Source organism: Sprattus sprattus (assembly GCF_963457725.1).
Source record: "Sprattus sprattus genome assembly, chromosome: 11".
Classification (NCBI taxonomy): domain Eukaryota; kingdom Metazoa; phylum Chordata; class Actinopteri; order Clupeiformes; family Clupeidae; genus Sprattus; species Sprattus sprattus.
In genome coordinates this window covers 24,022,075-24,047,719 of record NC_137909.1, presented here as the reverse complement: position 1 = coordinate 24,047,719, position 25,645 = coordinate 24,022,075, and the positions used below count along the sequence as shown (strand labels likewise).

The following is a 25,645-nucleotide window of genomic DNA, read 5'->3' as shown; positions in this document are numbered from 1 at the left end:
ATGCCCAATCGTCAGAGGGACTATGGTGGAAGGCTGGTAAAGATGGCGGCTCTCTCCGAGGATGGGAGGTACGGACTGAATTGTAGCCGACGGAATGCGGGCAGAATCACAGTATTGAACGTAAAACTGACGGAGACAGCCATACGAGCGCTAGAAAACTACCAAAACTGTAAGGTAAGTTAAATGAAAAAGCACGACAACAAAGTAGCAAACTGTTACCTACACTTTCTCTGAAGTTTTTCTGGTCTGGAGTACAGACGTTTGCCACGCAGTTTGTTGATTTGTGCTGAATAGCAGTGTTCTTTCACAATAAAACACCACCTCAAAAAGAGACACCATTACTTATCGATTGAAGATCTTTATGAAAAGTATACAGTGGAGTATTAAATTACTGGGACAATTTACTAGCCACCCTACCGTTCCACTTAAAAGCTAAGCAGCAGCACAGACGTTAAGCCAACACAGCACTGTGATAAGAATTTGTGCTATTACCATCATGTATTTTCTCTTGTAACTTTATCTCTGATTAAATCAGTAACGCTAAGATGGTGTTTTACTGTCCGTATGTCAAATGTATTCGACAGATGCCCCTTAACAGAAAGAGTTTTACACAATGAACTTAAATTAGCAGGTTTGGGTTCTTCTGGCGTGTAGCCAGCCTGTTAGCTCTAAATACTTGGTATAAGGTAAGTTGCTAACATTTGCAACTTAAGCCGGGGCATTATAATAATTGTATTAGCAACTTTAACGAGCTAACAACGTGGCAGTTTGACCACCAACGTTAGTACGAATCGGAAATTAACAAACCGGTTAATGATTTAAACTGTCGTTAGCCTGGTAAAGTCAGCAAGATAACTAACATTGATTAATGTAAGTAATGGCGGATCGATTGCCTTCTCTTTAGTTTGAAAACAGTCTCAGCTGGTGAAAATAGTGACAAGAGCCGTGCCTTTCACTGCAGTGCCAGCGAGCTAGTTAGCTGTAGAGCTAACGTTTCTAGAGTCACTGTTCAGTTCAGCCGACGCAAGTTAGCTATCATTGTAAGTAGCTAGTTTGGATGGTTAGATGGCAAGTGTGTTTGTGGTGATGGTAGATTAACGTTACCCTAGCTAGCTTGATACCGTGCTAAATTAAGCTGGCTGTTGTCTAATCAACGGTGTGCCAAAAAGTAAGCCATTTTGCAAAATTTGGCCGCTGGCCAGCACGCCAAGAGAGGGGATATTGTATGTTTAAAGACTGACAGAAGAATTTCGACATGGTAAAGTGATAATTGGCTGTCCATGGAAGTTTTTCTTGATCGTAACGTTAGCTGGCGACCTAGCGAGAGTTGCCTGCCAGCTGATCATCTCGCTGCTTTAGAGAATTACAGCCGTTATCTGACATTAGCTAGCTACCTACCCTTAGCTTGACAAAGTGTTCAGTATCAGTTTGGGGTACAGTCCAGCAGTTGGCATATTCTGATATTCTTGTTCCAAGATAACGTTAGTGGTTCATTTATAATTAATTCAGTACATGAAAAGTTTGAATATAACTACATTTTCTGTTTAACGTCAGCTGTGATTTTGTCGACATGGACGTTTGAAACTTTTGCAGAATAGCAAATTAAACTAGATATGCATTTCATGATGTACATAGTGCTGACGAAACAAAATATATATTTGTATATGTAATAAATGTATGTAATAAATATGAAGTAAAATATTTAAAAAGTTGAAAAGATTCATACTCCGAGAAAGAAGATTTAGCTTAAAGTAAAAGTACATAAAATTAGATTACTGAGACAAGTTATAAAGCAATATGACGAGTGAGGTTGGTAAAAGATGTCATCAGGGCTGTGACTGGGATATAATAAGTTACATTTACAAATACAAAATTGTAGACTCGCAAGTTTAAAAGATATTTAATGCATGCGCAAAAAGAGATGTAACTTTATTAAGCCTATACTAAGAGCACTTCACTTGACTGCAGTGGGATTAATAGAATAATACACAAATATATTGTAGATTGATGGACTGATTGATTGATTGATAGCCTCAGACTACAAAAACAACCAAGTACACAAGATGGAAAAGCACTCAAGCACTGTAATAAGTTCATAAAATGAAGGTATTAGCCAAATACATAGGATTACAAAGGTATGCAAATTGGCTAATGCATTCATATATTAAATAGAACACTTTAAAAGGTGGTAGTTCCAATTAATTAAAGAGTGAGGGCTTGTGAAAGAGAGAAACTGAAGATAAAGGGAAGTTAGATATTAAAGAAGCGTTCCGGATCAATTGCTATTCGCTAACGATATGCTAGCAGCTAAAACTAACAAAATCTCTTGGAAATGTGCTGACTTTGACATTATGACAAACTAGTTACTCAACAACTGTCCTAACACAGTCAAACATCAAGCAAGTACATCACTAGACAAAGCAAGACGGCAAATAAGCTACTTACTAGTTTGGAAGACGGTAGAAAGCCGGGCGGTGTCAGGCAATCTTACATTTAGCAGTTATATGCCTATGGGCCCTGGTATGGCAATGGCACAGAGGCAATTCTCCTTATTAAAAGTCATTGTAGTGCCCCAATTTTTTTCAAGCTGTTATTTTAAGGTAAAACTGCTTATCTTCACCCTAATCTTGAAGTATAATTGTTGCATACTGTTACTTTAAGTCAAAGAAATGGCTTGGTGGATGAGGAGTAGCCCTCTGTTGCCTGTCTGACCAAAGCGACCTGCTGCCGTTCATTGAGCTGGCTAGCTACCTAATGCAACCATTTTGTTTGAAGATGGGTGCTGTGGCTTAGTCGTGTACCACCTTCAACCTGCCAACTCGAGGCTGATGTGAATCCACCCTGGAGGGTCTGGTAGAGGAAATCTAGTTTAGGGTAGTTTTTTTTTCTAATTTCAACTTTAAATGTGTTTTGCAAGAGACCGCTTCATCTGTGTTAGCAAGCTAACACTGCCATCGCCAAGCTTAATGAGAAGAAAGGCTTAGTTTTTCAGTTCGGCAGCTTATTAAAACATAGATTTACTTCAATCGACAAATGATAATTTGAAGTTCTTACGTTAAGCAGTTCAAGCTGAATTCTTTGCTGAAATCGGTAAGAAACAGAAGAATGATACGATGCCTAGGAATAACAGTATACAGTACACATACAGTGCATGCTCTGCAAGCTGAGGAAAGGAAATGGATGAATTAATTTATAATCAAAAGCTCAAGAGTGGTTGCTGTGTGGCGTCTTTGCTGGCGTGAGTTTAATAGTCAAAGTTGGGAGCCTAGATCTATTGCAAACATACTTGTGCAGAATGTGCACACAGCTTGGCCCCCTTGGTCTTGGTAAAAGGAGCTTGCAACAAGACATGCATTTGGCTTAAAGCTACTGAAACCTACTAGCTAGGTTTACTTCTACCTACTAGAGTATATAAAACAGGGTTAAGGTACAGCGCAATGGGCATTTGATGTTGATACTACGGGAAAATGCTAATAGATATTAATGAACTTTTATTGAAACTATCACATTACTACTTGCAATTTAACGTTTAATACACACCATATCAGTGGATGCGTAGCATTTTTTTTTAAAAACATTGTTTCTAAATTTGAATGATTTGGATTTCATTCGGTTGGTTAAATTGAAGAATTTTATCAGCCAAAAATTTTATTTTATTTGATCGGAGCGCTTGTTTAAAACATTTTCCACACTTTTGGAGCCACTTGTCTGTGTGGTCATAATTTGTTGGACCCGTCAATAGAGGTGGAGGACAGGGTTCCATGCCCTTCCGTTCTATAGAAATTAAGCCAAAATCCCTCCGCCATTTTGTCAAATTTTGAACCAGTGTTTGCGCTTGAGGCAATATAAGTGCATCATGATCTCTACTCTGTCATTGGCTAACGCTACACATTCATCGTAGCTACTTGTGCAGAATGATCCTGAAGTGCAGTGTGTGATGACTCATTATTGACGCATTAGACAAACCAGGGGAAAAAAAGGGGAAGAACTTTCCACAAAGGGTCTGTTAAAAGTAACAGTTACATGAAATGATAAAAACAATGGTAGGTTAAGCTAAGTTGCCTGGCAAACTCGCCTAGTACACGTAATGAGCGAGAACGGGTGTGATTCGGGTACTGCAACAGGTCTCTTCCAACGATGGCTGTTAATCACAGCCTCCTTACATTATAGTAGAATATTGTTTTATTAACTAAAATCTGGGGGGGGGGGTTTATCTGTTTGAGTTTGACATGGAAAGATGAGAAAAGTGACCTGGAAAAGAGGCTTCTTTGTCATGGATGGGCGGAGTTACACAGAGTACAGAGGCCCACCATCAGGGTCAGTAGAACTGCGGTTGCTTCACTTTTTAGAGACGACACACTGTCCATCTCTCTCTACAGCCATTGGCTGGACCACAGTAAGCTGGAGAATGCCTCATGGATTTTTCTCCACTCCTTGAGAGTCTGAAGTCTGAATATGAGAAAGGAAAATAATTTGTTCACAATCATGTCCCTTGCAGTCACACGACCCTTACTAGGATTGAACAGGAGGTAAACTGTGTCCACCTTGCACTTATTGGCCTCTGAAAGGGGGGAACCTTCTTTGTCATTTTTTTCCTTGCCTTGTCAGGCTGACTCTTTAGATGTCACTCTTAACTATATAGCTTTACATACAGATAAGCATGTGCAGTGTTTTTGTGCTGGACTGATGCAGCAAGTTTTAAGCTAGGCTAATTCAGTGACTGCCTTAAAGCAGCAGCAAGATGTTTCGGTCTAAAACTAGCAAGCTAACTGTCTAAAAAGCATACTGAATTCTTGCAAACACCATCATCAACGAAGTTGGCACTGAATAAATACTTGCTAGAATGCTCACTGCTGTCCTTTAGGTGATCTAGTCGCAGATGTGGTGCTGTTAAAGGTTAACTTAAACATTTTGGCAGGGTAGTCTGTCCTGGACCATAGAGCTGCATAGCTTGAACAGCTAGTGGGGAACGATGGGTCTACTTACTGTCCTTCACATGGCTGTATATCATGAAAGTTTTGGCATCATCTTCAGATTCATTATTTGCCTTACTCTTGGCATACTGCACACTTTGAAGTGAAGGGAGTTGTCTGAAAGTTGTCAAACGGCAGCTCTCATTATTCAAATTGTAGCTGATCTGTTGTTGGATATGTAGTCTCAATGTCTCAGGCATGCTACACTACAAGATATGCTGGTTGCTATCTCTTGAGCATGCATGTTGTTTCAACAACCTGTGTTGCAGCTGAATGCACACTTAACAGGAAGCTTGTCTATAGTTTTGCCATATTACCATAGAAGGAAGAATCAACCATTTGTTTGCACTGCATTTGATGTCATAAGACATCTCATTGACCAACAGTAGCCTGTTTTGTACAGTTGATGACTTAAGTTTGATCTTTCAGAGCCATCACTAAAGTTTGTTGTTGTTATGTGTATATCTCTAGTCGTTCTTGTGTATAGCAACTTGATTATTGTGTCTGTGTTTTTAGTCTGCTTTGTGCTTGTGAATAATGAGCATTCTCCTATGCTGCTACACTTGAAGGTTTGTAACTACCTGTGTGTATGAGCTTGGCACTGGTCCCTGCAGTGTGTGTGTGTGTGTGTGTGTACAGTAGTGTTTACAATGCTGTGTTTGAGTGCACCCTCTATCCCCAGTCCCCCCACCTCACGCCCTGCTCTCCCTGTTAATCATTGTTAATCTATCTGGCAATGAGACGAGGTGGGCCCAGAGAGGGAATGCATGATCAACAATATATGTGTGGGCATAACTTGCCACCCGCTCACACCTCTGTCACAGTTTGGTGTTGTCTGATTGGCTATTGGATGTCTCCGCCTGCTTCTGTGTTATGATACAGGTAAGTGCACAGGTGGCAGCAGGCTACGCCTCAAGCGCATAACAAGCTGGAGAGACGGTGGTGAACTCACCTGCTTGGAGGTTTAAACGGTCTCAGATTCCTCCAGGGATTTAACTTGAGACAGTTGTGTGAAACTTATCTTCATCACAGTGGAATGCTTTGAAGCTGCTCTCTACTGTCAGGACTTAAGGGAATCCACTCAAGGCCTTGCATTTTATAAAAAGATACATTTCATAATGTGATGTTTATTACATTAGCTGGCCCATCTCTCACAATTATACACACACACACACAGGTTTCGCTGCATTGGCCTCGTTTGTCTGCTGACATTCGTTAGTATGCTGTCTGGACATGGAGCTCCCAGTTGCGCTGCTATCTTCTGTGTGTGTGTGTGTGTGTGTGTGTGTGTGTGTGTGTAGGGAGGAGCTCTGTCAAAGCCAGTTCTACAAGCCTTTTTCTCCAACTCTCACTTATCGGTGCGTGGCTAGTATGTAGCCTGCTTGTTCACCTGAAGCCAAGTATTGCCTTTACAGAGATCGTATAGATGAGCTGTCTCAAAGGGAGGCATAGCTCATGACCAGGGATGACTGACTGACTGACTGATTTCTGAATGTCACTGAAAGCTTGTCACTGTCACTCACTACCATTGGTCAGCTCAAGCGTTGGCTGATTTACACCTCACGATTGTTGCTTCACCTGATCTACACCTCTTCCCCATTATTTCAAATGTCAAGTCAACTCGTTCTCTGAACTAAGCCCCAAAGTTGTCCTGCTCTTCAAAAAATTAAATAAATAAATAAATAATAGCATTTATCCTGCACTCAATTTCTCATGCTATCCTTCTATTTTATTTTTCCAGAATGTACCGTCCTCGCAGCCAACCATACATTTCCAGGGACTTCAAGGGGTGAGTCACTTACTGTTAACTCTTCACCTGCGCGAGTACAATGGGAGCGTTATTGAGAAACACTTTCTCCCAGGGCTTTTCCAGTAAGCTGATGGGAATTCTCAAGGCTCCCCCATAGGGGGGTGTGTGTGTGTGTGTGTGTGTGTGTGTGTGTGTGTGTGTGTGTGTGTGTGTGTGTGTCTCCTCTACTTTGACAGCCCTGTTGGTGGGCAGGTTACTAAGTCACTCCAGTGTGTGTCTTTATCAGCTCACTGCAGCCTCAGGTCAAATATTGGCACACTCAGTGCTAGTCTCCCCAGGTTGGGGGTGGGGGGCCTGGACTCAGCCTTCTACTGCAGGGAACATAAGCTGAGTCATTCTAACCCTACCACCATATATGTGTGTGTACACACACACACACACACACACACACACTAGCCCTTCTCTCCCCACTGAAGAGGTCTTACCAGAGGCCAGCTGATTTCTCATGTGGGCGCCATACTGTTTCCTACTAGAATGACGGCGGAAGCATGATGATGGAATCCAACTCCGTTCTGAGAAACGCTAAAAAACAGAAGCAACAGAAGGCTTGCCAGTATTAGCTGGGCTCATAGTCGTGAGAAGGAAGTTGGGGTTTATTGCATGTTTCTTGTCTATTGCGGCCACTTCTGTAGATAACCTGTCAGCCAAATAACTTGTCTGCATCACAGGCTTGTGTTTGGAGCCATATGTTGAGGTCTGCAAGTGTAATGGAGTAGCATGTGTTAACTGAGAGGAGGAGCTATTTATGGTGTCCTGTGGGTTAACTCCCGACCCCCCCCCCCCCCCACACACACACACACACACACACACACACACACTCCTGTGAAAGTGGTTGGCTGCTCTTTGAACCACAGGATGAGTTCAACCCAGGAACAGCTATAAATACTTTGGCAATCAGATAGGTTGGAAGACCCTCACAAACAATAACAGCCACCACGCATATGACCGCAAATATACATAACCCTCTACACTAGCACCTCCCCTATGGCCTTATACACATACTCAAACAAGCACCATATATGAATACAAACACAAGCACACATACAAAAGCACTACATACAGTAGATGCCCATCCTGTTCGATCACGAATGCACACCTGCCGTCTCTGTAACTGTACACTATTTCCTTTCCAGTCCGAAGGGTATGAATGCAAAATTGGCTGTAGTGTTATGGGTGTATTGTGTGTCTGTGTGTCCTGCTGGTTTATGACCAACTGTGTTGTTCTTCCAGCGTATCAAGATTCCACGGACGGACGCTCCAGACGGCGCTCATAACTTTGATTTCTACCTGTCAAATGTTGGCAAGGACAACCCTCAGGGCAGCTTCGAGTGCATCTCCCAGTACATGTCCAGGTATGAGGGCGCACACGCACACGCACACGCACACGCACACGCGCGCGCACACACACACACGCACCAGCCTCACCTTCAACATACCTGTGCTCCATCACCATTGCAGCACACCTGAACTGAACACACACACCCTAGACTAAAACCCACACATCTGCACTATACAAACCTAACCAGAAGGCTGTCCAGAATCCTGCACACATGTGATCAACACACCACCCACACACCTGTCCACACCCAGGCTATGATTAAGCAATATACTGGAAAATGTAGTGATGCCGACAACAAAGAATGTCCCTGAGTCATGTGTGTTTGTGACGCTCGCCTTTGGCTGGTGGCTGTCTGCCACATCAGATGTGTGCATCTCATAATTCGGAACGGTTGGGCGGTGTGGATGAGAAAGAAACGCACAGATGGCCGTCTTAAAAGCGTATAAAGGCCATGTTGCAAGATAAATATCTGATCTGACCCGCATGGGGAAATGGTCATCCGTTTCCAGTGGTTAACCACTCGGAGGCACTTTGCGGGGGAGTGACTCTGAAGCCACACACACACACATCTGAAGGGGTAGGGAATGACTCGATACTATGGCTACAGGTACAGATGCCCTGCTCAGTCATGGCTTTTGACATGTGGTCTCCTTTGGTCATCTGGGCTATTTCAGGTTGAAATTTATGTTTAAAATATTATTGATATATTGTTATATTGTTTTTTTTATTCATCACCCATGTTTTGGTGCCACACCTGGTGATCTCAGTGATTTTGTCACTGTCACGGCATGACAGGGCTCCCCGTGAGCAGGTTACAAGGCCGATGAAGTACTTCCTGTCTAAAAATAAACACCACCCAGTTGCTGTTTTCATGCACATGTTGTCATTAGTCATTCAAAACAACAGCGCTATGGTAGACATGACGTGAGCGCACACAAGCGTCATCAGCGCCCATTTTTAACCAGCTCCAAAGGTGGTCGGAATCATGAAATACGCTCAATGGGCATTTCTATTCATACTTTATTTAAAGCGCTTGTAACAGATGGAAGATACAGGTCAATGAAGTTTATTCCTAGTTCTCTATATTCACATTGACTTATTGTTTGCATGTGTGATAAAGATACAGGTTATTGAAGTTAATTCATAGTTCTCTATATATACACATTGACTTATTGTTTGCATATGTGTGTTGACTCATTGGCATGTTTGCTTGTCTGTCCACCCACGCTGCAGTGCTGGCACGCCTCACCTGGCATCTCTGGGCACGATACAGGACAAGATCACGGTGTGCGCGACCAGCGATTCCTATCAGGTGACCCGCGAGCGCATGACACAGGTCGAGGAGGACTCGCGCAAGAAGAGCACCAAGGTCATCAAGCCCGGTGGTCAGTTCAGAGGTACCAGACCCAAAACACACACACACACACACACACACACACACACACACACACACACAGAGGCAGGCATACCCATGCATTATAGAAGATCACAACATTTAAACACAGCACAAGTTTCTTTTTCATACTTCTGTTGCACTGTAGCACTGAAGTCACTTGAGTGGTGATGGGAGTGAGATCACTGAACCAAGTAGCCTGTTTCTGTCTGACCGACTGACACGACCTCAACTACACACACTCTCAGTCTCTCTGCCCCCTGGTTGGTTGAGGTTGTGTCAGTCAGACAGACAGAAACGGGCTACTTTGTTCAGTCATATTTCTCTGCCCCTGGTTGGTTGAGGTTGTGTCAGTCAGACAGACAGAAACGGGCTACTTGGCTACTTTGTTCAGTCATATCTCTCTGCCCCTGGTCGGCTACTCCCATGCAGTTCCTGCAGCCCTGCCCGGGGTTGGTTTGCACCGCCCTGGCCGTCGCAGTACTGCAGCTGGCTGTGTCTCAGCCCCAGTTAAACGTACACACACACACACACATGCTTTATCTCTCTCCGCTGGGCTGAGGGCTCGCTGTTTCTGACGGTCATTCTTCAGCGGCCCGCAGTCAGCAGCCCTGGAACTGAACGTTAGCAAACATGTGGTATCTGTAAATCCGTCAATGCAGTAGAGAGGTTAATCTGTGGTAATTGTTGGCATGTAGACAGTAGTGAGTCAACACACACACACACACACACCTCTCCATTTGAACGTACCATGCTGGGTATTCAGGTGTATGGCTGAGATTGGTCTGTGAGATTAAGGTCAGCGAGAGTGAGAAGTTAATCCCATTAAACTGAAGTGATCTCTCCTGTTTATCTTTTCTTGTGCTCGCTCTGTGTCTCTGTCTCTCCCTCTCTCTCTCTTTTTCTCTCTCTCTCTCTCTCTCTCTCTGTCTGTCTGTCTGTCTGTCTGTCTGTCTGACCAACCCTCCCCTCCTGCCTCTCTGCTCAGAGATCGTTGAGACAGAGTGAAGGAGAATGAGAGATAGTCATGGTGGATGAAACTGAGAGAGTTGCACAGTGGGTTATCCGTCACAGGCCTCTGCTGTTGTTTTGCAAAGCAGGGGTATCTTTTCCGGTGTGTGTTATGTGCCTGCTTGGCTCACCTGTTAGAGGTATTTTTAGTGGGTTCTCTCTGTGTGTGTGTGTGTGTGTGTGTGTGTGTGTGTGTGTGTGTGTGTGTGTGTGTGTGTGTGTGTGTGTGTGTGTGTGTGTAAGAAGTGCCAGGCAGCCGGGACTCGACTAAGCGGTAATTTGTGTGTGGGTCAGAGCAGAGGCCATAAACATAAATAGCCAGTAGATCACCTCGCGTTAAAATGCTCTGTGTGGTGGTGGCGCCGGCGCCGTCTCTCCCACATGGCCGTGCCTCTGAGTGAAGACCCTGTTCTTACAAAAGAATGTAATCGCCCATCTGTCTGTCTGTGTCCGTCTGTTTGTCTCTGTCTTTCTCTCTGTCTGTCTGTCTGTCTCCCTCTCTCTCTCTCTCTCTCTCTCTCTCTCTCTCTCTCTCTCTCTCTCTCTCTCTCTCTCTCTCTCTCTCTCTCTCTCTCTCTCTCTCTCTCTCTCTCTCTCTCTCTCTCTCTCTCTCTCTCTCTCTCTCTCTCTCTCTCTCTCTCTCTCTCTCTCTCTCGCTCTCTCTTTTTCTCATTTATTTTCTCTCCTCTGGTGCTCACTAGATGCGTGTGGTGGTTCCCTGACGGCACAGCTGCTCTTTATACAGTTTCAGTCTCAACACCTGGGAGTTTGTGCGCACACACACACACACAGACACACCACTGCAGTCTTAGTGTCTCTCTGCAAACGAAAAGTCAGTTACTCATCCCATAATCGGTTTCTCCCTCTTGGGGCTTGCATGAAGCAGCAGCCTGTGAGGGGTGGGGGGGGGGGGGAGGTGAGGGTGGAGTGTTGAACGTGAGAAAAAATTGAGAACGAGAGGGAGAGAGAAGTGGTTGGGGACAGGCCTGGGCTTGTGCTATGTACCAGAATTACTCCCAAACGGAGAAAAAGTAAAAAGCTGTCCTCCATCTGGAATGTGCTTGTGTGCACACACATACATACTAACACACTCTGCATGAATTAGATAATCAGTAAATAGACCGCTCGGGACGTTCTAGCTTTTGAAATATTGGATTTCGTAGCCGTTAACGTGAGTGCTGTGTGCGGAAACGTGCAGATTTCCTCACCGGACCGCTCCGAGGGCAGCTCGGAAGAGCTGTTTAAAGAGACGCCAGAAAGAGAGAGAGAGGGAGGCTAGGAAGCAACTTATCTGTAAATGTCCAAACGCCTTGGAGCTGTGTTATGTCACATGCACTAATGCGCTTATGCTGTGACGCAAAGATTCACACGCTTTCTGGGCATTGAGACAGCAGAAACTGTGTGTGTGTGTCTTGTAATGAGTCAGCACCTATCACAGCGAGGAATATCTGTTTTTGTGTGTCCTTTATCTGGTAAAGCGCGTATGAATTTCATAAGGGGTGAAGTGAACGCTGAGGTATGCTAACTAAGCCCCAGTGTTAGCGAGGCGACAAAGAACCATCACTCTGTTTGATAACTAGCTCAGAGGTTGGTAGAGACGGAAGGAGAGCGGTGAAGTTTCTCCATTTTAGCTGCAAGCAGGCTTTTCGCTGTTCTCGGTGACCCTAGTCATTTGAGGCGTACTGGTTGAAAACAAATAGGAGGGCAGCTGCCGAGGCTTGGCTGTAATGCACACCTGCACGCTCTTGGAAACCAACCGAGCCTCGTCAGCGGTGTCTCTTCAGGTGTCTTAAATAACCAGCTTAGCTCTGTGCTTGGCAGACATGGCTTCTTGCTCCTAGGAAGTCTTCAAAGGGCTTTTCCAGATCCCCCTCATCAACAATGCACAACACACAAACACATAGCCCATGCGTACACTTTTTTTTCTATCCCACACACACACACACACACACTCTCTTTGTGTGTGTGTGTGTGTGTCACTCACACTGGCTAGGGCTTTAGCAAGGCTTTGTTTATTTAATTACACCTGTTTTAAAATGTCATCAAATGCATAGGTTTGTTCATGCACACTAAAACATGCACTTCCACCCCTCACAAACACCTTCCTGTCTGTTATCCTCTCCACCAGGTAAAACCGTTCAGATGCGCAAGTCGGCACCTTCAGCCCCGGACCCGGTGCCCGAGCGCAAGCGCTCAACGCCCATCAACCCGGCCAGCACCATCCGCAGGTGCCTCACCAACAACCCGGTGGCGCAGCGCCCGTACCGGGACCGCGTGATCCACCTGCTGGCTCTGCGCCCCTACAAGAAGCTGGAGGTGCTTGCACGCCTCCAGAGGGACGGGGTCAGCCAGAAGGACCGCAGCTCGCTGGGCAGCACCCTGCAGCAGGTGAGCCGGGGGAAGGGAGGAATAATTCATTTTTTTATAATAATTCATTTTTTTTTTTATAGCGCTTTTCTAAATACCTAAAGTCGCTTGACAAGTGTGAAGACGAGCAAAACAAGGCAACAGTAAAATATAAAAGACAAAAGATCAAACAATACAAACAAGCAGAACATTTTAGAAATAGAAGCTGAAACATATGAGTCTTATAGTGGAGGGGAGGGAGCAGGGGATTAGGAGGTGTAGGCGAGGTTGAAAAGGTGAGTTTTGAGTGTTTAAATAGTGGAGTGTAGTGGATGGGATGAGAAATGGTAACATAAGCAAAAGGACTTGAGTGTCTCAATGAAATGTAGATAAGAAAGTTAAGGTGATAAGAGAATTGTGGGTATTGTAGTCTATGGTGGGACTACTCCTACATAAGCAAGAGGATTGAGTGGAGGAGGCATGGTGTGTTCGAGGGACTTAAGAACGGGTGGAGGGAGGGAGAGTACCAGACGAGGTGGCAGGAGTGTGTGCTGTAGGGGGAATGGTGAGGGCTGTCAGAAATGGAGAGGAGGGGGGCACTGTGGTGCAAGCAGTAGCCCCGACCATACACGGGCATGAACGCCCACAGGGACACAGGTTCGAAACCGACCCACTGTCATTTTTCCGATCCCACTCCCCACCTCTTCTCTCCATCTCGTTTCCTGTCCAAACCACTGTCCTATCTGAATAAAGGCAAAAAGCCCAAAAACAAATCTTAATTTTTTTTTTTTAAATGGAGATTAAAAAAGAAAAAAGTGTGCATGCGTGCAACGGGAGGCTCCTAGGCTGTGTGTCTATGCCGTTGTCAATGATGAGCTTCTTATTGGTCCTATTGAGTACATTATATCTGTATTGGAGCAGTCAGTGAGAGTAATATGTCTGTCTGTCTGACTGGCTAGCCGCATACACAAACCATAAACATAGGTCTTTCTATGGCTATAGCACAAACAGGCTGTTCAAGCAGTCTGTTTTGAGTGTGGTGGAGGCAGTCCTGCTGTTGACAGCTCCCTGCGCAGCTAGCTGTCAAAAGCATTCACACATGACTTGCATTGCGACATAACTTCATCAAATGTTGCTTACTGGATAATCACAAGGGGGAACATGTTGATGGCCAATGTAGCCAAGTCTTGCTGTGTCGCGGCATGCAGTGTGTGCTAGTAAGGCCTCGAGGGCAAACACTTGTATGAGGAGGGGTGCTGTTAATCAGGTCTGTGCTGTTCTGCAGTCTCTCTGTCTCTGTCTGTCTCTCACTGAGAGGGTTACCTTCCTCCACATACACCTCACAGCTCTCCTAGAGGCGATTTGTTAAGCTAATCACCACATATGAAGCCGTGAACAAGTGAAAGTGTGTGTGTTTTTGGGTGTGTTTGATTTCAAAGGCTGGAGTTTGAGTCCCTGCAGCACAGCACAGGCTTGGGGATACACAGACGTGCATTCACTTCTAATTAAAGCCACGGGATGAGTTAAGAGCTATACATTAAACTGCTCTGAGCTCCATTACATTTAGATCTTGCCTAGGCAGTCTGCAGGGGGAAGGGGGGGTTGAAATACACACAAACATAGTGCACATGGTTTGGGGAATGTTGCTAATGTACTTTAAAGTCTCGTGCGCGTGTGTGTGTGTGTGTGTGTGGTTGAGAGTACAATGCTGGCTTGTTCGGGGATTTGTGTGGCCAAGTTTGGTTTGGGGACCTTGTGTGCCCTTAATTTAGCAAAGCTGCCCGTTCCAACTGTATGGAACCACAGCCCTCACACGTGCATAGTGAGGCCGAGTATGGAAGGTCTAGAAGCTGCAAAACTGAGGCACACTCTCAAACAGTCCCCAGTGAACACCATGGCAATACTTTTTCCGTGCAAGGGCTCGGTGACAATGCATGGTTGCAGTCAACTAATCTGGGTAGAAGCTGGAATTTGATCCACCGACACAAGTTCCTCTGCATATCTTTTACAGTATTATGCAATGAGTTTGATTCCAGGGTTTGCGTTCAAGTCTGTGTGTTTTGCAAAATATGTCTGTTTAGAAGAGCCGATTTTGGGCTCTGGACAAACGGATGTGGTTTAATTAGTTATATTTTGACGAAGGCGATCATTACGTTCCATACTCGGCCTGATTGTGACCTGTGTGTGTGTGTGTGTGTGTGTGTGTGACCACTATGGGGGTGTGTGTCTGTGAGTGACAAATGAGCCGTCGTTTTATTTTGTTTTCCTTCCTTGTTTGGGAAAGGGTGGTTGGAAGGAGGGGAGAATTTGAAACCGTGGACGGATTGGAGGGGGTAACTCGATAGCCCTCCCCTTGCTAGCACTCTGCTTCTATTTTTAGTCCTTTTTTTTTCTTCCCTCTTCGTGTGTGTGTGTGTGTTTTTTCTGCTATAATATGTTGCATAACATCTTCATATTGACATAGGGGATATTGACATGGAATTTTAGAAGCATCTACTTGGTTAGCATTTGGATGTCCCGTAACTTTTCTGAATGTCTGTGAAAATTGTGGGACTTTCTGCAGAGAGTGTGTGTGTGTGTGGTGTGTGTGTCTGTGTCTGTCTGCTGGGTGTGTTCCTGTCCCACCCTGTTTTTGGAGCTTTGCTTGCTGCTGACTCGTTATGGTAATGCTAGTGTTGTGACCATAAGGTACTGGGAGGCACCCAGACAGCTGGCACATCAGAGCTGTGTGTCGAAAAGACTGTTAAAGGAAGTGTCAGCTTGTTAATATTTGAACACTACACCCCTCTCCAATCCCCCCACCCCCATTCATGGATGCTTATCGCTAAGCAACCACCCTAAGAACTGGACCAGTTAAGAGAGAAATACTGCGGAATCCAGAGTTTCCGCTGCCCAATGGTCTAATGTTCCAGCCTCTTATGAGGAGGAAGTGGATGTCTCATAGTTGAAACAAAACATTGTAATGCAAATCATCAAACGCCATGCAAGCGCACAAGTACAGCGTCCAAAACGCAACAAAGTTCAGAACTAGCTAGAGTTAGGCTAGTTTAGAGGACCGTAGGTTTGTATCACCTAAGATCGCAAGTAAGGTAACGTTTCCTAGCATAGCATTTCGATGTATGCTTCAATCCAAATAATCCCACCGTGCTAGCAAACTTGTATTTTAAGGTCTTTGTGGCTATAAAACCCTTTGCAAACATTGCATGTGGAAAATACTATGATGCGGAGCAAACGACGACATGGCATGTAATGTAACTCAGATAAGCTAGTTTGTGAGTTAGCAAGCTGTCTCTACAGTTGCAGCTGTGACGCTAACATTCAGAGGAGTTGTGTCGCTGTCTAGCTCTGGCAACCTGTCTGCAAGTGGACCAAGTAATTAAATGTTACCGGCACACAAATGTGACTCCTTCCACCTTAGAGGCTAGCCGGTCTTGGATTAGCCTTCACAAACATTAGCAAGAAGTACTAATCAATACTGACCCATTGGTTCTGTGAAACATGGCAAAACTGTCACCCACCTGTCAAGCAGACACCGACAACCTCCTCTGTGTTTTTCACCTGTATTGGAGCTAACTGCACCTTTAAGTGTGTTGATAATAAGGAGTGCTGCCAGGATAAGCCAGGGGGGGTCTCACTGTGCCAGAGGGAAACCTGTCCTGTACATTTTCACACTTGGTGTGTGTGTGTGTGTGTGTGTGGGTGTTTGCATCCATGCATGCCTGAAATTGATGTTATAACAGCTGCTATACAGTATGTCCTTCCTGTAGTGGCTGAAAGCGAAAGGTCTTGCCTGAATCATGACGTTTTGCATGTGTGTGTTTTGTGACAGGTGGCCAACCTAAACCCCAAGGATAACGCGTACGCTCTGAAGGACTTCATCTTCCGCGATGTGCAAAGGGACTGGCCCGGCTACTCTGAAGACGACCGTACGGAAGTGGACAGGCTTCTGACCCGGTAAACACACATGCACGCACGCACCACTTCAACAACTATAAATACACACTGACATATGTGACTTAACAGAAGGGCAAGACAACACCCACAACCACAGGTAATACACACCTAAGCACACCTGGAGAGGATTTCAGCATGGTGGACCCACAGTTCTTTTTCCACGGTAACTCAAGACTGTTGATCCCACAGAGCCATTGTGTAGACACTCATAGTCCAGCCCAGCATCAACCCACCCAAGCCAGCTGCTCACTCTACAAGGGCTTAGTTGGGTGCTCTCATTGGGAGACTAATTGGTGTGTGTGTGTGTGTGTGTGTGGTGCCAGATATGGGCTAGCCTGAGCACTTTTCTCACTGTCTGACGGAGATGCAAGTCACACAAGGCTCCTCATCCCCCAGCTCCCGATTTGTCAAAGCAAGTCCCTCTATCTGATTCTGAGACGCCATCTTAGTCTCACGCTCCTCGTTATCAGGGCTGAGCAAGCCTGTTGAGTGGCAGAAATGAGAATATCAACGCCACAAAGTGTCATAAGAACCCTGTGTCCTCGCTGCGCCCTTATCAGCTGAAATTATGTTCTTATTACTGTGGGTTCTTCGGTTGTTAAGCCAGTTTGGTCCGTCAGTGTTCTCTCCGTTTGCCAGTCCTATAGGGCGCTGTTTCAGTGTGGGCTGACTGAGAGATTTCCCTTCAGGAAGCCTCGACTGGAATATGAAACTAATCTTCTTCTATGCAAAAGCCATGGCTTGTGTTTTTGTTGGTGCTTTCCTTTTTTTGGGGTGGAAATATGCATGACCTTTGCAAAAAGAAGAAAAAAAAGTGTGGTTGTAATTTTTGTCACTGCTGAAAGACTGCTCTTGTTTACAGGAAGGGTATTATCCAGGAGATTCTGCCATCCAGCAGTCCGCCAAAGGAGGCAGTCCCCACCTCCCCATCGGTGAGAAACACACACACACACACACACACACACACACACACACACACACACACACACTACTTTGTCCCAAGGGTAGCATATGCTGTTCTCTGATCTAACCATCTCACCCTCACTCATAAAATATCTGTCCATTTCCTCCCGACCCAACAGAAACGCCAGCCGGAGGGTGACTTCATCGACCCTCTGATGCCCAAGAAGCCGCGCATCTCCCACCTCTCCGCCCGAGCCCCTGCTGCCCCTGCCGCCCCTCCACCTCCTCCCCCCTCCCTCTCTTACTCCCTCTCTTCCTCCTCCTCCTCCTCTTCAGATCGTCGCTCCAGCACAGCCCCTCCACCCCCTCCCCCCTCGGCTGCCTGTCCGGGCCCAGCCCCCTCCTCCTCATCCTCCCGCCCCCCTCCATCCGGCTCCACCTCCAACTCCCCCAGCACGCCCGAGGGCCGTGGCTCGCAGGACCTGCCCTTAGACCAGAGCTCCACCTGCGGGGAGGCTGCAGCCGACCGGTACGGCCCACCGCCCTGTGGCCTCTCGCCCAGCCCCCCCGCCAGGCCCTCCCACGGCCATGTGCTCCCTCCTCCTGGAGCCACCCACGCCTTGCACCCAAGCGCACGCGCCTCCCCCGACAGCGGCGTCAGCAGCAGTAGCAGCAAGAAGCCCAAGAAGAAGTCGAAGAAGCACAAAGACAAGGAGCGCAGCAAGGACAAGGAGCGCAACAGGGACAAGGACAAGGAGCGCGACAAGGACAAAGAGCGCGACAAGGACAAGGAGGCCGAAAAGGAGGCCGACAAGGTCAAGGACCGCAGCAAGGACAAGGAATCCAAGGTCAAGGAGCGTGACAAGGTCAAGGAGCGCGACAAAGACAAGGAGCGCGACAAGGACAAGGAGCGGGACAAGGAGCGCGACAAAGACAAAGACAAAGAGCAGGACAAGGAGCAGGACAGGGAACGGGACCGGAGGATAGAAGTGCCGAAGCAGGAGAAACCAGCCGTGCCAGCAGCCACTGTCGTGGTGACCACAGAGGAGGAGAGGCCCAGGAAGAGGCGCCGGGCGGAGGAGAAGCAGCAGCATACACCAGCCCACAGGAGTCCCCTCTCTGAATGCGAAGGTGTGTGTGTGATCAATTTCTGTGGTGTGCGTGGTGAATGTTACCCTGTTTTTGAGGTGTGTTTGCGTACATGTTGTATGTTCAGTTGATGTGTGCACTGTATGTGGAACTATTATGTGTGTGTGTGTGGACTGTGTCCCTGGCTAGTGCAGTGCCCTGTAATTGCCAAGCTCTTATCTAGCAGACTTTGAATAGCAGCCCCCCTCCTGTGTCAGGGCTCACCCTCACCTGCCTGCATCTGATGGGAGTCGCACTCCAGCACCTCTCCTTGCAGCCATCTGGACCGCTCTGCTTTCTCATTATCACCACAAATCTGCTGTGTGTGTGTGTGTGTGTCTGTGTGTGTGTGCATTCCAGTGTGCACTGCCAGGCGGTGCTTGTCTGTTTTCCTTTTATCAGGGCTCTTCTGCATAGCACTGCAAACATGTATGAGCATGTTTGTGTGTGTGCGCCTGTGCGTGTGTACATGTATACGCATGGTGTGTGTGTGTGTGTGTGTGTGTGTGTGTGTGTACATGTATACGCATGATGTCCTAATGTCTGTGTGTGTGTGTGTGTGTGTGTGCTCTCAGATGGGAAAGACAGGACTGTCCACTCCACAGAGGTCTCCAGTGCACTCGCACCAGACTACATCACGTAAGTACACTTCCAGTCCTCCTTCACCATTCTTGCAGAGAAAAAAACTCGTAGTACACACGCACACACACACGCAGGCTGTGATGTTCATAGGCACACACACGCAGGCTATGAGATGTTCATAGGCACACACACACACACACACACACACACACACGCGCAGGCTATGAGATGTTCATAGACACACACACACACACACGCAGGCTATGAGATGTTCATGGGCACACACACACACACGCACACGCAGGCTATGAGATGTTCATAGGCACACACACACACACACACGCAGGCTATGAAATGTTCATAGGCACACACACACACACACGCAGGCTATGAAATGTTCATAGGCACACACACACACAAACACACACACACACACACACACACACACACACGCAGGCTATGAAATGTACACACACACACACACACACACACACACACACGCAGGCTATGAGATGTTCATAGACACACACACACACACACGCAGGCTATGAGATGTTCATGGGCACACACACACACACGCACACGCAGGCTATGAGATGTTCATAGGCACACACACACACACACACGCAGGCTATGAAATGTTCATAGGCACACACACACACACACACACACACGCAGGCTATGAACTGTTCATAGGCACACACACACACAAACACACACACACACACACACACACACACACGCAGGCTATGAAATGTTCATACACACACACACACACACACACACACACGCAGGCAGGCTTGAGATGTTCATAGGCCCTTTACCTAGTGATGACGAATCTCAATGTGGTGGCTAGCATTCGGGCGCACAGGGCATACTAATGAGAGGAACGCCATCACCTACTGCGGCTGCATGCAAATCTTTAGCATCCAGAATCATACACAACTACATAGAGTACATGGTATAAACGCAGCACAATCGAACCGTGGGAAGTTGTGTGTTTTTATGCTTTCTTTATTGTGTATGTTTTGGTGACACTAGCTTTAGGCTATGCACGACATTCCATCAGCAGATTAAACGTCTCTTCCTCCTGCAAAGGGCTTAGCTGTCATGTGAAAGGGGTTGGGCATTCCTCGATGGAAAGTTATTGCAGGTTGAATTGTTTGACAGTTTAACAGAGATTGTTACTGTTGAGTTATTGCAGGTTAAACAGTCACCTGAACTTTGAAGGTTAAGAAACCTCAGACGAGTGTGACGGTTAAGCAGCTCTAAGAGATTTCAGTCTATCAGGCTCCTCTCTTTAGACTTTGTTAGACAGCAGGTTCTAAAGTTCAATAAACGGCCACCCACACACATATACAAACAAACATACACACAAACAGTGCAATATATATATATATATATATGTGAGAGAGAGAGAGAAAGAGAGAGAGAGAGAGTTGCAGGCTCTTCAAGAACCGGTACCCTCAGTCACCAGAGTTTTACAGGACAAACCGTAGTTCTATATACAGTGGTGGCCAAAATTATCTGAACACTAGGCATACTTAAGAGGTTTCAGTTGTTTTTGTTGAATTGGCCATTAAAATACCCTTAAAACTAATGAAATACCTACAAAGTCATCATTATGCTCTATAAACCATAGAATAGAGCTATCATAAGCAGATTTTGGTAAATTTCCGTACAAAAACAAACTAGGCCTATTTCACTGTCAATGTCACACAATCATGTTCCTTCAACCACGACCACACCTGACAATGATTAAACAAGTAATTTGTCTTCTTCTGTGAATTGATGGTGATGCAAGAGTCTCAGGACACAGCTTGGTGATTCTTTTGAATGTACAAGGCCTATCTTCCGCATTAAGTGATTGGTAACATAAGGGTTTTGTCACTGAGGCCACACCACCAATTGGTATAGATTCAAAGCCTCTAGAGGCAGTCTTGAAGCAAATGTTGCTCTTTGAACATGGCTAAGGTGAAGAATTAGCTAATGAGTGAGCAACGGGTTTGAATAAAGGCACTTTTTGATGCTGGCTGTAGTTACCGCCGCATAGCCAAGGACTTGACATACAGTCCAAGCACTGTAAAATACACTTTAGACCGCCATGCCACCAGAACCGAAAGGGGAGAGGCTAAAAAAATAAACTGTGTGAAGATTTCTCAGTCTTAAGGACAGAAGAAAGACTTCACGAGAATTGGTGACGAGATCAACACCACAATGACTAATGGTTCAATAGTGTTCCCAAGAACTGTGCGTCGGAAGCTGTGAGAAAAATAACTTTTTGGCAGAATAGCAGCACAGAAACATTACTGAAAGAGAAGAATAGAGTGAAACGCCTGAAATTTGCAAAAGAACGCAAGAAATGGACAAAGAAAGATTGGTATAAAGTCTTGTGGACTGATGAGTCCAGGTTTGAATAGTTTGGCAACAAGCGAAGAGTGTATGTTTAACAAAGTCGGGGGGAGAGATATAAGAATGAGTGTCTCTGGCCAACAGTTAAACAAGGAAGGGGTTGTATTATGGTGTGGGGTGCCATTTAATCCTTAGGAACAGATGACTTTGGCGAAATTGATGGCATCATGACATCTGTCCCCTGGCCCATAACATTCTGGTGAGGCATGGAGTACCTTCTGGGAGTGGTGTTAATGGGCCTGGATTTATTTTCCAAGAGGACAATGACCCTAAACATTCTTGTAACTATTGCCAGTACGACCTGTGACAGAAGGAATCTTCTGGAACATTGAAAATTATGGACCGGCCCCCTCAAAGTCCAAACCTCAAACCCATCAAGCAAATTTGGGGCGAGTTGGAAAATAAACTGGACAGATCTATTGTACATTCAAAGGAAAGCCTTTGGCTTGAGTTGCAAAAGGCATCGGATAACATTAGTGTTGAAGTTCTCAATAAATATATTGACTCTATGCCAGAGAGATGTGCTGCTGTAATTGCTGCCAAAGGTGGGCGTACCAAATATTAGAGTTAAAAGTGGATAAAAACAGTAGGAATCACTTCATCTGATATTTGTTGTGCTCAGAACAACCATCTGCATGTTCCATTTACATTATGAAATTAAATAATGTTTTGGAGACAAAAAAAAGGTCAATATTCTCAGATCTGTAAGGTGTTCTAATAATTTTGGCCACCACTGTGTATATATATATACTCACAGTACAGGGCACAGGAGGCATCTTGTGCTGTAATAACACAACTCTTCTCTCTCCCCCCCCCCCCCCCCCCCTCCAGTAAGTACCCAGCAGTTGTGTCTATGGACCACAGGCAGGGCTACAAGGATGACTTCAACTCTGAGTACGAAGAGTACCGCGTGCTGCACGCGCGGGTGGAGAGCATCACCCGCCGTTTCACCCAGCTGGACGCCCAGTGCCGCCGCCTCACGCCCGGATCCAAAGAGTACCAGGTGCGCCAACATGCCACCAGGGCCACCGGTGGAACTAGATTCCACTTTCTGTTCTAGTGGTGTAGTAGTGTTTGGTTAGTGCCACTGGACTGGCACAGACAACCCTGGCAAGCCTCAGGGTCTGGTACTTGTGCCAATACATCTGTGACTTGAGCAAGTGAATGGGACTCTCAGGCATTGAGAAGCTCCCCTATGATGCCAGACCTTTATAGTTAAAGGGTGTTAGGACCGCCATACATATGTTCAGTGTGAAGCGATGTTCATTCCTGTCCCTGTGCTTTGATTCATTAATTAACCTGCTTCGAAACATGGAAAAAGACTTGTACATTTTGAATTAAATTGCATTTTGAGTGACTATTGAGGGTAGTGTGAGTGGTGTTGGTTATATTTGTGTGGGTCTGTTGGGTCTCACTGTGTCCTGCTTTTATGACCCCATGCAGGAGGTGCATGAGGAGGTGCTGCAGGAGTACAAAAAGATGAAACAGGTGAGTGTTCTCTCCAGTCATGTTGCAACAAGCTCATGTGTCATCTCTCCAATCACGTCGAAATGAGCTTGTATGTGACTTATCTTCAGGTATGAAACAATGAGCTCATGTGTTGTCTCTCCAGACACGTCACAATGAGCTCATATGCGTCGTCTCTTCAGTCACAATGAGCGCATATGTGTCGTCTCTTCAGGCACGTCACAATGAGCTCATGTGTCGTCTCTTCAGGCACGTCATAATGTGCTCGTGTCGTATCTTCAGCCACAATGAACTCATGTGTAGTCTCTTCAGGCACAATAAGCGTTCATATGCCACGCCTTCTAGATGTGTTCTAGTCTACAAGCTCAGCATCCCTCACATTGGGCATCAGTGTGCTTAGCCTTCTGTTATTTGCATACTGTGTTTGAGAGACAGTCTGTGCAGCCCGGGTGGTGGGCGGCGTGACTTAAGTATACAAAATTGCTAATTTTTAGCATCCAGAATCATACACAACTACATAGAGTACATAGTATAAACGCAGCACAATAGAACCGTGGGACGTTTTTTGCTTTCTTTTTTGTGTATGTTTTGGTAACACTAGCTTAAGGCTCTGCACAACATTCTTCCAGCAGCAGATTAGACAGACTAGCACACACTTCTTCCTCCTGCAAAGGGCTTGCTTAGCTGTCATGTGAAGGAGGTGAGCGTCCCTCGATGGAACGTTTTTGCAGGTTAAATTGTGAGACAGTTTAACAGAAATTGTTACTGTGTGTGTTTGAGAATCGGGGGGCGGGGGGGACGACTTAAGAAATTCCTTTCTGCCATCTCGTCAGGTTTCTTAAAGTGTGCTGAGGGAGTGTTATGATGTGACTGTGGTTGTTAACGCCTGCCTCTGGTTGTCTCCCCCAGCACAACCCAAACTACTATGAGGAGAAGCAGCGCTGCGAGTACCTGCACAACAAGCTGGCGCACATCAAGCGTCTCATCGCAGACTTCGACCAGCGGCGGGCCCAGTCCTGGCGCTAATGTCCAGGACAGGTGGCGGGGAGGTTGGGGGGGCTGAAGAGGGGGGGTGCTAGAGGACCACAAAACCAGGAGGCCATCACCCTCATTTGTGGGGGGGAGAGAGGTGGGGAGATATGGAGGAGCTGAAGAGAACTCCCTTTCTTCCTTAATCTGCAAAGCCAAGCCAACCCCCCCCCCCCCTTGCCCCCCAAACATCCACTCCCTGCCCCACCACCTCACACTCCTCTCCTGCCTCCCTTTTGGTCTGTGATGCACCTCCCCACCCCCCGCCCCCCAATCCTCTTCCTCCTTTCTCTTTCTCAGCCTCCTCCCAAGGTACTGTTACCATGGCAACAGAGGAGGAACGCCCCTGTGATGTCATAATCATAGAGAAGGGAGAGGCGGTGGATCTTGAAATCTCTTGAAGGACTATACAAGAAAAAAAAAGAACCTATATGAAAAAAAAATTAAACTTATTTTTTTCGGAAAGCAAAAAAAAAAAGAATATATTCTATCTGTAGCTACCTGTATTTTGAGAGAAGGACGGAGGAAAGAGATGTATTTATTTTTTGTTTTCGGAGCAAAGAGGAGAAGGAAGGCTATAACGGAGGAGTTTGCCATGTGACTCATGTGTCGAGCGCATCTCCTTTTCAGAATCATTTCTTTCCTCAGAGCAATGCAATACCTGCAGGCCTTACCTGATTAGGGGACTTCCTGAAGCCTTTTGCACAGGAGAGGGTATGCAACTGAGTGTGTGTGTGTGTGTGTGTGTGTGCGTGCGTGCGTGCGTGTGTCTGTGGGGGGGTGGGGTGTTTATCAGGAACCCATTATGCCCCAGCACAGGTGGCTTCTTGAACCATGACCCCAGACATTAGATGCCGGCAGGAAGCTGCATCAGTATTTAGGCCTGGTGAGGGGTTGGGAGGGTGTGTGTGTGTGGGAAGAGCAAGTGACGGGAGGAAGGCGAGCTGTGCCTTACGCTGTGTGCGTGCGTGCGTGTGTGTGTGTTCGTGTTTACACTCGCCTGACTCCTGCTCACCAGGCCCTTGCGGAGGAACTACTACAACCCGACAATGGGTCACACACACATTCGTAAGCGATGTCGTGTTTCTGTACGTGTCTGTCTGTGTATGTGTCTTGAGTGTATGAACCAGCCAGTCTGAATGATGAATTCAATGGATAGAATATGGATTTATGTGGGAATGGAGAAGGGGAATGTTTGGCACAGGAATGGTCAGGAGAGAGGGTGGGGGTGGGGGGGTGAGTGTAGTAAGGGTGGGATCTTGGAAAATTGGATGGGTTTTTGGGTGGGAGGGAGGTTT

The 25,645-nt window shown here is 46.2% G+C and overlaps 1 protein-coding gene across 1 annotated transcript; it reads left to right on the top strand.

Annotated features, from left to right (window-relative positions):
* ell2 (elongation factor for RNA polymerase II 2) lies at positions 1-25,560 on the top strand (the record flags this gene model as incomplete). Its single annotated transcript, XM_080848149.1, has 12 exons — positions 1-174; positions 6,715-6,762; positions 8,014-8,135; positions 9,356-9,519; positions 12,655-12,914; positions 16,702-16,826; positions 17,689-17,758; positions 17,909-18,860; positions 19,433-19,496; positions 22,683-22,854; positions 23,295-23,339; positions 24,228-25,560. 12 exons carry the CDS (start codon positions 1-3, stop codon positions 24,342-24,344), a joined length of 2,313 nt encoding a protein of 770 aa, XP_080704275.1. The 3' UTR covers positions 24,345-25,560.
* Positions 25,561-25,645: the final 85 nt, after the last annotated feature.